At 40.4% G+C, this 12,779-nt stretch overlaps 1 protein-coding gene across 1 annotated transcript in view; it reads right to left on the bottom strand.

Moving 5' to 3' along the window:
* Window positions 1-12,779, bottom strand: part of cacna1aa (calcium channel, voltage-dependent, P/Q type, alpha 1A subunit, a) — a 108,417-nt gene that overhangs the window by 32,327 nt on the left and 63,311 nt on the right. Inside the window, exons 33-40 of the mRNA XM_053673874.1 lie at window positions 12,429-12,545; window positions 12,146-12,211; window positions 11,900-11,997; window positions 11,660-11,810; window positions 10,487-10,614; window positions 7,340-7,436; window positions 859-973; window positions 395-502 (exon numbers count right to left, since the gene is read on the bottom strand). Coding sequence (XP_053529849.1) covers window positions 395-502; window positions 859-973; window positions 7,340-7,436; window positions 10,487-10,614; window positions 11,660-11,810; window positions 11,900-11,997; window positions 12,146-12,211; window positions 12,429-12,545 — 880 coding nt within the window. The remainder of the gene's footprint in view (window positions 1-394; window positions 503-858; window positions 974-7,339; window positions 7,437-10,486; window positions 10,615-11,659; window positions 11,811-11,899; window positions 11,998-12,145; window positions 12,212-12,428; window positions 12,546-12,779) is intronic.

The following is a 12,779-nucleotide window of genomic DNA, read 5'->3' as shown; positions in this document are numbered from 1 at the left end:
AGGGCTGTGGGTGTGGTTAAGTGTTGCAATGTATAAATGAACATTGAGACTTTTTGAGATGTGTGAGTGTGTGTGTGTGTGTGTGTGTGTGTGTGTGTGTGTGTGTGTGTGTGTGTGTGTGTGTGTGTGTGTGTGTGTACTAGTTGGGTATGTATACTAGCAAGTGTTCTTATAATGTCCATTATAATGTTCTTTAGCGTTCAGTTGTGTGTGGCCTGAGTGGGCAAAGTCAGTGTAGAACATATGCAGATTATCAGGAAAAGGTCATGCTGGAGATCGTGACTCATCAGAGGGTGCAGAGCAGTGGACTGGGCAGGCGGAAGAGAAGCAATCCTCTGGGGCGAAGGGGTGAAAAAAACCCAAACACACAAACCTCTGGCTTACTCTGACTTACCCTTGTGAGGTGTGACCAGCAGGTCTAGAGTCTTCTGTGAGAGATTGGGCCAAATTGCCATCATCTCTTTTCTCAGCTCAGCATCCATTTGGTGCTTATCAACACCCCCTAAATACACAGGAATGGGGAAAAACCACAATTCATATACACATACACACCCATATATTTAAACCGATGTGAATATCCACGTGTGTTCACACCAAAATGCACAAGTACAATTCAGACACTATGTTTATATACATAAAACAAATTCAATTCTGAACACAAAAGCATTGGCCTTGTGAGTTCCAAAACAGTGACAGTCAGGACAGAGTCACCATAAAATTGTCCTGAGCTGATGTAGAAGCTTTGACTTGTTTTGACCAATCAACAAGTGAGAACTGACACATCAGCCTAAAACTTCACTTTAGAAAGCTTCAGAGACAAGAAGAGAGAAGGACAGAAGGGAAAAAGAGATGCCAAACCTTCCCCACCCTTGGCGATCTTGATGTCCAGAGCAGTGCGGATTAAGGCCATGAGGGTGGAATTGAAGTGCACTGTGTTGTCATCTGCAACCGGCAAATCCATTCGCAGGAGTCTCTGCAGGAAGCCAATCAGAACAGGTTAGTCTTTGGGAGTGTGAGAGCGTTCTTACCCTCCAGGAGGAGTCTAACACTGTGTGTGTGTGTGCATATAAGTGAGAGATGTTGAAAGGAAACTGGAAGGCAGTTGGTATGGGATAGAGGTAGGATAAGCTCAATGGCTTTCTGTGCTTCCTTCAATTTGTCCAAACCAGAATGCACTCTGGCCATCACTTAAAGCAGTAATTTTCTGGTTTACTGTGTAATTTAAATGCATTTGGTATAAAAGAAGTAACAGATTTATTTAAGATCATTATGTCTGTGAGAGCATCAATGAAGCCATTCTAAATTTTATGTATTTATTACACCACAATGCTTTTAATGCAAAAGAGCCTGAAACAGCTGAAGTAGTCAATTTCAAAATTATTCACACTACAGCATGGCCAAACACCCTCACAGGCTCGGTGATTCCACAGTCAGTCAAAGAGCTTTCCCTTAATGAGCTTCACCAGATCAAGTCAGAGCCATGGATGAATGAACAGATTAAAACAGAACAATCTCCTGCTGCTTTAATGTTCAATCCATTCGGGTCTGGTCTGGAAAATGTTTGGTCTTAGATACATACGCATATCTGAATATTTGTGCGACGAGTGTGACAATAACAGAAGACGACCTTTGGCATGCAACACACACCAACACCCCAATAAACACACACACGCACACACACACACATGCATGCATGCATGATTGCACATGCAAGCATGCACACACGCACACACGCACACACACACACACACACACACACACACACACACCAGCATGCAACATCTCATGCATCCACATGCATAACAGCAAGCAGCGGTGCAGCCCAATACAGAAAGCAGTGTTTGTTTAGTTGATTCTAGCTCCTGGTTTCATCTTAGTAGTGGTTGTCATTATTGAGGATTAAATGAACAAAATGATTGATCCAGACTCTCTGGTCGCTCAGTGTAAAAAATGGGTGCAGGCTATTGGGTTAGATCAGAGCAGCATTCTCCCGGAAAAAAAATAATAGAACAAATGAAAAAAAGGCAATCTGAGTCATTTTGTGAGGAAGAGGATATGTTAGGACTGAGGATCCAGCTATCTTTAGTTTAACAGGGACAGAATTGACTGCCTAAGGAATAGAGCTGGGAAATGTGCACAGTGAAAAAGCATTGAGGAGGAAAGTAGAAAAGTAATGGTAAAGACTTGAGAAATAGAAGGATGATGGGTAGCAGTGGCTCGTGACCTTAGATTTGTTGGAGCAGGCCAGTATTAATAATGACATAGCGTCAAGCAAATTTAAGTCGAGGGGCTATCACACTTGACTACCAAGTATGGGTTACTATCTAGTTAATTTGAAGAGAAAACCCATATTAGGCAGTTGAGAGTTGACAACATGCATTCATATACAGTGTATGATTTTGAGCGGTTTAAGATGTACCTTCAACTGTGTTCTAGGAAATATCATTAACCAAGATTAACATGGTTCACAAAATTTCCAGTCCAACTACACTTCAAAAAATACACAAAATATCTCAAACTATTCCAAAAATCAGAGCAATGAGATGTTTCTTGTTTCTCTCAGCCTTTGAATGTAAATAAAGTATTTCACATGTATCTCTGTATGGATATTTTTCACTCCTTTTCACTCCCCTTTTCCTCTCCCAGTCTTTTCAATATATTTTACAATGGAATGCTTCTATGCATCATGGATACACTGTCTGCACTTACACTTTGCCATTTTGCAGAAATGTATTACATTTCATTCAGATTATTTGCTATAAAATAAGAAATTGATGGCCCTAGAGTAATTTATATTAGTTCTTGTCATTAACTGTCCTGTCTACTTCTCCTCCTCCACTGAAAATGTTCAAAGTGTGAGCATGGGGCAGGAAAATGTTTGCGCCTATGCATGTCTATTAGTGCTTGCAGAAGTTCCCATTCATGATCATAACTGCATAACATCTGGAAACGCCAGCAAATCAACAGAAAAAGAGCGATTTCAAAAGTGTATTAGTAGTTCTACGAAATTTAAAGTGTGTCGAGTTGTGAATCAGGACTTTATGAAGATTAATAATTGTTGGATAACTTAGATATATGGACGAGCCACCGCTAATAAGGGGGAAAAGATCATTAAAACAGGTATGGACTAGTTGGTATGAAACAAGAGGGGGAAAATGAGTGGGAGACAATCAACTGAGGATCTATTTCCACTAACTGACCACATTCCTATTGTTTAAGAAAGAGAGGCAGCGTCATTGTTCTTAAACCAATGAGGGAAGTGATTAGGAGGCACTGCAGGGTTTTGGAGAACATAAAGAAATCATTGTTTAAAGGCTCAGTTTGCTCGTGTGATTCTGAATCTCAGTTTAGATGAATGAAGGTATCAAGAGGTCAGCAATCCTGATTGGATTTGTGCTAATAATTCATAATGCTGTATGTATTATATACACAATGCCTGTTTCTAGTGAAGCGGTTTCTAGTGAAATTTGATCATTCTGTCCATTACACCATACTGAATGTTGCCTCAACCACCCCAATTTTCTTTAATGGGTAATAGATTGCCAGAGGTCATCACTATCACATGCTATTACACTATTTTATGTGCCCATATTACAATTATGAAATGCTAAATAGTTCATTAAGCCAATTCTTATGCTTGAGCTTAATATTCTTTTATATTTAAGGTTAATATTCTCTTATTTATATAAGTAATCCTTATGGATGGTTGATAAACCATATGTATTACTAAAAAATCATTAAAACATGTATTTTTTGTAAAGTAATGCCATATGTCCTTGAAAACACACCTCTCTGTTTTGTGCTCCGCAATATGTCAGAGAGATAGGAAGTTGTGTTTATTTGAAGACCTTTTCATAAACTCATATAAAGCACATAAGATCATATAAAGCATGTTTCCCTGGTTCTCTAAAATAATTCCTAGACAATGAGCTATGTATGAAAGCTGAGAAATGACTTTATGATAGCCATTTCCCCTATGATAATCCTACAGTACATGCACTAAAACTTTATAATACTAAAACATGTTGTTTTCTCCCCTCTGGAAACCTGGTTCCAATCTTACCATGCTTACATATTTCCACTAGTATTGTCATCTCATACTGCCTTCTAACTAGCTCAAATTTTATTCAGACTTTCCACCATTATGGTCGTTCTAAGAACACTCTTATGGGCACTAATGTATACTTATAATGTGGAGACCCTTCCTTTAAAAACCTGTAGATTACAGTGAGGCTTACCGGTGAGTACCAGCCACAGACTAACATGTGCAACATCTCAACATCTCAGTCCATCTCTCCTCCTGGAGTTTTCTAACAGTCTACTAATCACCGGCCTTACTGTATCACTCAATACTTGTCTCATTCACCGGAAAAATGCAATTTACCTTTACATTTATTCATCTGACTGACACACTTATCCAGAGAGACAAGTGAAATAAGAAACGATCGAGGGTTAAGAGGCTTGCTAAAGGATCCAACAGTGGTGCTGGGATTTAAACACAAACTTTCTGACCAGTAGCACAAAGCTTTGAACACTAAGGAGGATGAAGTTATATGATGAAATTTTACAGATACATTTAAAATACTGATTTGCTTAAAATGAAGCACTATTGAACAGTAAGATGAGATTTAACTGGGGGACTACCTGACTAAATCAGTGGAGCATGAAAAGTGGAAAATGTTTACATTTGGACTTAAGATAAAACAGGCACAAAACTAAGGAAACTTTAAAATATAAGAAAATGATGCACGGTGTAAATATCATATGAAAGAAGGAAATTAATTTAAGAAACACTTTAAGAGAATATGACAGAGAAGAGCCAAAATAGAAGAAAGTAGAGATGAAAGTAGCATTCCATCCAAAATCCATAATTTAACAATTATACTGTGACTGTGATGGAAAGTTATCATCGAAGAGTAGTTAAGACTCTCCTCCATTCTGTAAATGAAAACATGCAGGACACAGTCTACAGCTAGTCTCTCATGTGGTTCCAGTGGTTGTGAGATGGAGAAAAATTATTTATGCTTGTATGAATTCATTATATCCCATTAACGTTAAGCTTTAGAACAACTTTGCTGTTTTTTATTGCCGTTACTTTTCTCTTCTCGTAAGCAAATATGACTATGTACTAATATGACACTCTTTTACTACAAACCGATTTTCTAACTACAACTGGATCCAGTTAAATTATGGAGAATTGGTTTGGATGCCTCTTTAAATAAAGGTTAAATGAAAATTGTGAGTAGTGTGTTCAGAGGACTGGGAGGGTGTGTTTGTGTGTGTGTGTGTGTGTGTGTGTGTGTGTGTGTGTGTGTGTGTGAGAGAGAGAGAGAGAGAGAGAGAGAGAGAGAGAGAGAGAGAGAGAGAGTGGGTGAGTGAGTCAAAGACAGAGAGAGAGAGAGAGAGAGAGAGAGAGAGAGAGAGAGAGAGAGAGAGAGAGAGAGAGAGAGAGACGGAGGGCAGAGGGGGATGGCAGTGTCCCAGGAGGCTGGCCATGCATAGGGCGAGACTGAATGCCAAGAGGAGGGGCCAGAAACACAGTACAACTGCATTGACAGAGGAAATTAAGTGAAAATTGTTGACTTATAAGATATCTGTTGGACTTTTGCCACAAAATTATGTCCTTACTCACAATGTTTAGAGAAAAAATCAGAATAAAATTCCTCTTGTTTCTGGGAATTATTTTGTATTGACTCCAAGTACAAGATTGTTAAATATAAATTTAATATTACTGTGACTTACCTCTGTCCTGTAAAGTAAGTATGTGTGTGTCTGTGTGTTTGTGTGTGTATGTTTGTGTGTGTGTGTGTGTGAGAGAGAGAGAGAGAGAGAGAAAGAGAGAGAGCGAGAGAGAGAGAGAGAGAGGAAGCTGGTCCACACAGAAAGATTTTGAGAAAGTGCCATCCACAGGACTGAGGGATTCGGAGGACTGAAGTCCTTTAGACCTTTCCACCACTGACGCACACGCACACGCCTGTGTCTGAACATTTATGTGTTGCGTGTAGTGTGTGTCGCGCACATGTCTATTCCACTGATGTACAATTTTGTAAAACGTTCAAATATTTTTTTATTTCCGAAGTTTTATTTTAAATAATTTTACATTTAACTTTACATTAAAGCACTGGCATTTGCTTTAATGTATTGAACTAGAACATAATTCCTGTAATTATTATTGTTGAACCATTTTGATGTTTTTTCCACAATTCTTTGAGATGTTCTTCACCACATGAGCACGGGCATGTTTCTGAGTGTGTCTAAGACTGTGTGTGTGTGTGTGTGTGTGTGTGTGTGTGTGTGTGTGTGTGTGTGTATATAGTATGTATGTCCTTATGCGTTGCAAAAGCACTGAGAAGGTCCTTCCGTTCCCGCTTCCCTGTGGATTGGCCTAGCTAACACTTAATGCCCCCACCACCACGAACCCCCCCCAAGCCAAAGAATCACAACAGCATTTGCCTCACATCAGAGAACAAAGGAGGGCAAAAAAGAGAGGGAGACAAAGAAAAAGTAAACACCAACAGGTACGACACACAGCTTGTGGCCACTCGGAGTCAGTTCCCTCTACCTTGTATGCAACCCGTGCAGGGCACTTCTTCCCCAGGCCTAATGGTGGTGACATTTGCCTGAGCATGTCATACATATCCCTGTAACTGATCCTGCCACTGGGGTGACCGAAAAACCAAAAAACAGCATGACCACACCAGGTGCATGGGGGAAAGAGGGAGAAAATCCAAAGGAAAGAGAAGAAGGTGGGGGAGGAGAACAGAACAAAAAAAAGAAGGTTACTAGTTTAGACTGGTAAACGGAGAGAGGGTCCATGGTCTCTCACACTGATGCCTGTTTTATCTGCTGTGAAGATAACAAGAGGAAAGAAGACAAGAAAGAAGGGAAGAGTAGGAGGAAAGAGGGTGGACTGGCTATCTCACCCTTGATGTTCTATGTAAAGGTTCATAGAACAGGCATAAAGTCCCGCTGCAGACATGACAGAATAATGGCACTTTTATGTCAATGCAGTTTCTGCCCCCCCCCCCCCCCCCCCCAACCAGAACAATGCACGCTACCATGTCAGCTAAGCCTAGCAAGCAAAAAACAAAAATGGCATTTTTATTTTCTTTAAGTGTTTCCTGTATTTTTGCTCTTTTCATTCAAAGTGGGACATTTCATGCGTCTGAGAGTGTCTGCATTGTCCTGTACATTCTCTTTTTCATATCAGAATGCAAGTTGAAATGGTGGAATGTTTTCAAAAAGAGAAACAAAAAGAAAAAAAAAACTGAAGATAAGCAAGAGTCATTCCATTCTGGATGCTAGCAGGTGCTATTAGTTTTTTTAGTGGAAATCAAACCTTGCAGGCCACCCTATGAGGGCATTTCTTTCCTAAGCCCAGTGGGGGGTCGATAACTCGCAATAAACTGTACATATCCTTATAATGAATGCGCCCGCTGCAAGAAGAATACAGGGAGGTTAGAGTAAAAACACACAACAGAGACAGGTACAGGAAGAAGAAACAGATTACACACAGAAAAAGAACAGGATTACATTCACAAACACACCAACTGTCTTACTTATCAGCTATTGGATTGGAGCTGCTAGTATGATTGTTGAAATAAAAAAGAGGATCATTCTTTCGTACATTGCTTTTTTTTCTTTCTTTTTTGAAGAGTTTGCTTGCTTTCTCTTCCCCACCAATACAGGGGGTATTGTCCTGGGTGTTTGGGGATTAGTGAGTGGTCATATGGTCACTGGAATGCAGATACTCGGAAACTTAGTGTGCCCTGTAGTTAGGACTGGGACAGGAGCTTAGCACAGTAAGTTCGGGTCTAAGTATCCCATATTCCAGAGACAGGGGATGGGGACACATAGGGGGGCACCAATTCACAGGACAGGATATGGGGAGAGAAGGGAATGAATGGATATTGACAATCCATCATCCCCTCTGTGTGGTGGGGTTGCCGCTGCCTGCGCGACGGGGAAACAATGGATTTGATGCAGCTCCTCCTTCAAATACCAGGCCTGCACATTTCACATTCCTCAGTAAATGGAAGGTAACATCACCTGTAGCTGGGGGGCTTGTATAGGTGATGGTGTACATGTCATTGTAGGTGTTGGTGATGGTGTACATTTCAATATAGGTATTGGTGATGGTGTAGATGATGATGTAGGTGATGGAGTATGTGATGGTGTAGATAGTGTATTTTATTGATCCCTTAGGGAAATTGTTTTGTTGCTGCAGTACAATAAACAACTAATTATAAGGACATAGACGATTCACAGAAAACACAGATTACAGTACTCATATGGCATTAAACTAAGTAAATAAAGATAAATATGCTTTAAAAAATTAAATGCTATGTAGCAATAAAAAAAGTAAAGTGGCAGTAGTGTAAGTGATCATAAGGTGAATGTGTGAGGGTCCAAAAAAAAAAAAGAATAAATAATAATAAATACAGTGCTGAAAGTGCTATGCTGCATGAGGGGGTGAGAGAAATTGTTCATGATGAACAAGGAGTCCAGTTTAGTCCCGATTACATGTCCAGGCTTCCTTATCAGTTGTTTTAGTCTGCTGGCATCTCCTGCTTTGAAGTCACTGCCTCAGCACAACTGACTGGCAGAACTTACAAGGCATCCTGTTGCATACATTGAATGACCTGCGCTTCCTCAAAAAATAGAGTCTGCTCTGTCCCTTCTTGTAGACTGTCTCAGTATTTCATGCCTGCCCCAAGGATAGAGATAGGAGTCAGTACGGTCTTAGATCTTCTAAAGTCCACCACCTGCTTTGTCTTTGCCATGTTGAGCTGTAGGTTGTTCCTTCTTCACCATTCAACAAAGCTCTGTGCGCAGACTCATGCCCTTTACTTAGACACCCCATTACAGCAGAGTCATCAGAAAATTTCTGTAGATGACATTTATTTGAAGTGTACTTAAAATCTGAGGTGTACAGTGTGAACAAGAAAGTAGATAGAACTGTTCTTTGCGGAGCTATTATGTTGCTAACCACTTTGTCCAACACACAGTTCCTTAAATTCACAGGATGTTAGTGATCCAGGAGGAGGTGGTGGTGTCCACCTGCATTGCCTTAAGCTTTTCACCAAGCAAGGAGGGCTGTATGGTGTTAAAGGCACATGACCCTCACTATACTTTTTGTACATTTTTTTGATAACGCCATCATCTACACTGACTTGGCAGAGAAAAGGATCAGCAAATAAACTGGGGGGGAAAAACAGTGAAAACAGTGAACTTCTCTGGTGAGAATGATGTTTTTAAAACAGAAATTGATGTAGTCATTGACACAGTTACTCATACTCCCCATGTGGATCACAAAAAACATCTCATTCTGTGGTCTCAAAACAGCCTTGTGGAGTCTCCACAGCTTCAGGAGTCCATTTCCTAACTTTTGAGTGCCAGAGGTTACCAGACAGCTCGTGTGTAGCTGGGAGTGAGCAGGACCAAATTCTTATCTGATCTTCCAAGTGGGGGAATTGCAGTAGAAATGTATGCCCATCTAATATTTGCATACAGTAAATCCAGTGTTTTGTTCTCTCTGGTCAAACAAATTGGTACATAGTAGGCAGAGTGGAGGAGAGCAAGTCGACAGAGATACCTAGAAAAGCATTGGGGTGTTGTGTTCGCAGTCTAGCTGTTATGGTGTGGATGATGTCACCAGTTTCTTCCAACAGTGCAGAAGGAGGAATGTAAACAGCAACAATAATAGCGCCCAGGAATTCTCTCGGCAGATAGTTGGGCACAAACCCACAGTCAACAATTAAATGTCTACATTTCAAAAGTACTCTTTAACAGTAGTATGTCCAGGATTACATCATCTGTTGTTTATGAGCACAGCAAGGACCAAACCTTTCCCCTTCCCACACCATTTGGTGTCCCAATCCTCACCGTGTCATCTGAAAGCCGGTGACGGTAGCATTGGCATTGGGGATATGTGCCTGTAGCCATGTCTTGGTAAGGCAAATGATGCTACATTCTCTATATACCCTTTGATATTTTGTCAGTGCTCCAAGTTCATCAATTTTATCAGCCAGAGACCACTCATTTCCCATGGTGACTCATGGAAGGCATTGTTTAAATTGTTGTTTCATTGCTCTTTGTTTTGCTCCAGCCCAACATCTGCAGCATCGCATCCTGAGCTCCTGAGCCGCACTAGAAATAACTACCTCAAGACGAGTGACTCTAAGACTAAAAGTAAAATACACTACACAGAGCTGCAGCAACAGGCTGCCATTAGCACAGCAACCAGAGAGATGTAAGTGTAGGTAATGGTGCAGGTGATGGTGTAGGTTTTGCTTATGGCGCAGGTACTGTTGTAGGTGTTGGTGACTGTGTAGGTGAACTTGTAGGTGCAGGTGTGATAAAATTTTGATTAAAATGTAGCATTTTAGGTACAGCAAAAATATTAAAAGACTGTCTGTGAGTTACTGACTGTTTAATTGTGTATGCATGTAAGTTAATGAAGATGAATGTGTGGAAAATTTCTCACCAGGCTGCAGGGTCGTATTCTGCCCAGATCCTCACATACTCATCTAGGTGATGAGGTCCCAGAATTGAGGAGTCTCTTGTCAGGTACTCAAAATTATCCATTATAACAGCCACAAAGAGATTCAACATCTACAAACAAACACAAACGAATCAGAGTCATTTCATAAAATTCACACAGGGTTACCACACAACTTCACTCAAAACTCACACAGATCAATATGTATTACTCTGCAAATTTGAGCTGGCTTTATTGCCTGCCCTTTCTTTTCATATTACTGTTTTCGGGAATCATAGAAGAATCTTTAGACTACAGCCAGTACTGGAATCGGGTTAATCTAAACTTAAGACCACTCAGCTCAGGGACTAACTTTTACATCTGAAGTGCTTCTTAACCTGCTGCACACTTTACATCTTTCATTCCTGTCTCTCCCCAGCTATATGCCCACCTAAGAAACAGTTTTTTGTCTTTATAGAGTGAGCAGCCTTCAGCCCTGACTCAAAACAGCTTAGCTTTCAGGCTGTAATATCCTACAGGACTAACAGAGTTCTACATTTTACCATGTAATATACTCCATGTATTAGATTTCATGGAAATTTCTAGAGAGGTAAACCATCAGTTCCAAATGTGTGTTCCACCGCTCCACAACACATCATCTACAGCATGTTCTCTGCACTAAACTAACATCCTACAGATGTTTCATGAGGATTTTCAGCACGACTACTCAAAAGGTGGGGGAAAAGGGCTTGTGTATGGAAAAAGTGATACTGCTATCACTGGCTTTTTTATGATTCACAGTTCAGTTATCTCCTTGTTAACTTGTGGTTCTTTACAAGTTTAGGGATGGAGCTAAGATGAAAGATTCCAAATGGACACATGGACACAATTGTACCTATTCTCTTCTTCGTTTCCATCCACATAAGCTCCAAGATCCAGAAAAAGCGAACCAGTTCCTGATCACCACCTTCTTGTTAAGAAATATTTTCAAATTGAACTGGGGTAGACCAGTAGTGTGGTCCTAAACACTCTGTCACTAAAACGCTAATTACTAATCACACCCTACCTAACCCCCCACGCTAACCCTAGCACTTGTTAAAATTCTCTCGTCTAGCAACAAACTGTGATGTGAAACAAAACAAGCCATTACAGAAAGGTGAAGAGTGGACACATTCTCACCAGGAAGGAACAGAGGAAGATGAAGGAGACAAAGTAAAGATATGCAAACTCGCTTCCACACTCTGGCTCCGAGTTCCCAGAGAGGGGATCACAGACCTTCCCTCCCAAACACGACAGCATGATATCATGCCATGCCTCTCCTGTTGCACTCCTGCATATTCACACAGATATAAACTTAGCTACAGAACTATAAACCGAGTTACTGTTACTGACATGGGCTGTTTGAAAGAAGTGACTCGCCTGAAAAGGAGAATAAGAGCCAGGAAAAAAGTCCTGAAGTTGTTATGCTGGTTGATGGAGCTGTCTCGGTCTTCCTCGATTGCAATGTTCCCAAACAGCTATGAGGTATGCAATTACATCTTAATTTTTCTGTCATAGCAGGTTTTTCAACATTTCCTACATTTTGCTTTAAAACAAATTCTCACTTGTGCTAAAAGACACCCATGTGTGGGACTGAAATAGAGGAGGCTTCTGCTCCCATCTCACCTGCATGCCAATGATGGCATAGATGAAGAACAGCATAGCAATGAGTAGGCACACATATGGCAAGGCCTGCACAAAAACACATACAGTTAGTACTCAGGTAACAATATGATGGAGGTCTTATTGGAAGAATGCTTAGATGTGTTCAATTACTAGACGGTCTGGAGGTTCACTGCTTTCCACTGACTACTCAGATAATCTCAGCACAACAGTTTTAACAGCATAGCATTGTCTCCTTCTGTGTTTGTGTATTTATGAGAAAGTGTTAATGCTTTTTTTTTTTTACCTTAAAAGACTGAACAAAAGTCCAGAGTAGGATGCGAATAGTTTCACCCTGCCTGAGGAGCTTAATAAGACGAGCAGCCCTGAAGAGTCTCAGAAAACTCAGATTGATGAAGTTATTCTACAGAATGAAGGACAGACAGATAGACAGATAGATAGATAGATAGATAGATAGATAGATAGATAGATAGATAGATAGAATGTCAGTTTCTTGTTAAATTTTAATTTCTATGTTTGTATTAGTAGGCAAAATAAAAAAAGGGGTATGACAAACTAAGGAAGGTACAGAGACATTAGAAAATGAGACTTAATGTGGCAGCACCGAGCAGAACCAGCATATCCAAGAGAAGGAGAG

The sequence above is a fragment of the Ictalurus punctatus genome, chromosome 2 (genome assembly GCF_001660625.3).
Source record: "Ictalurus punctatus breed USDA103 chromosome 2, Coco_2.0, whole genome shotgun sequence".
Classification (NCBI taxonomy): domain Eukaryota; kingdom Metazoa; phylum Chordata; class Actinopteri; order Siluriformes; family Ictaluridae; genus Ictalurus; species Ictalurus punctatus.
Note: the sequence above shows the minus strand (reverse complement) of the source record. Positions and strands in the feature narration are given on the sequence as shown.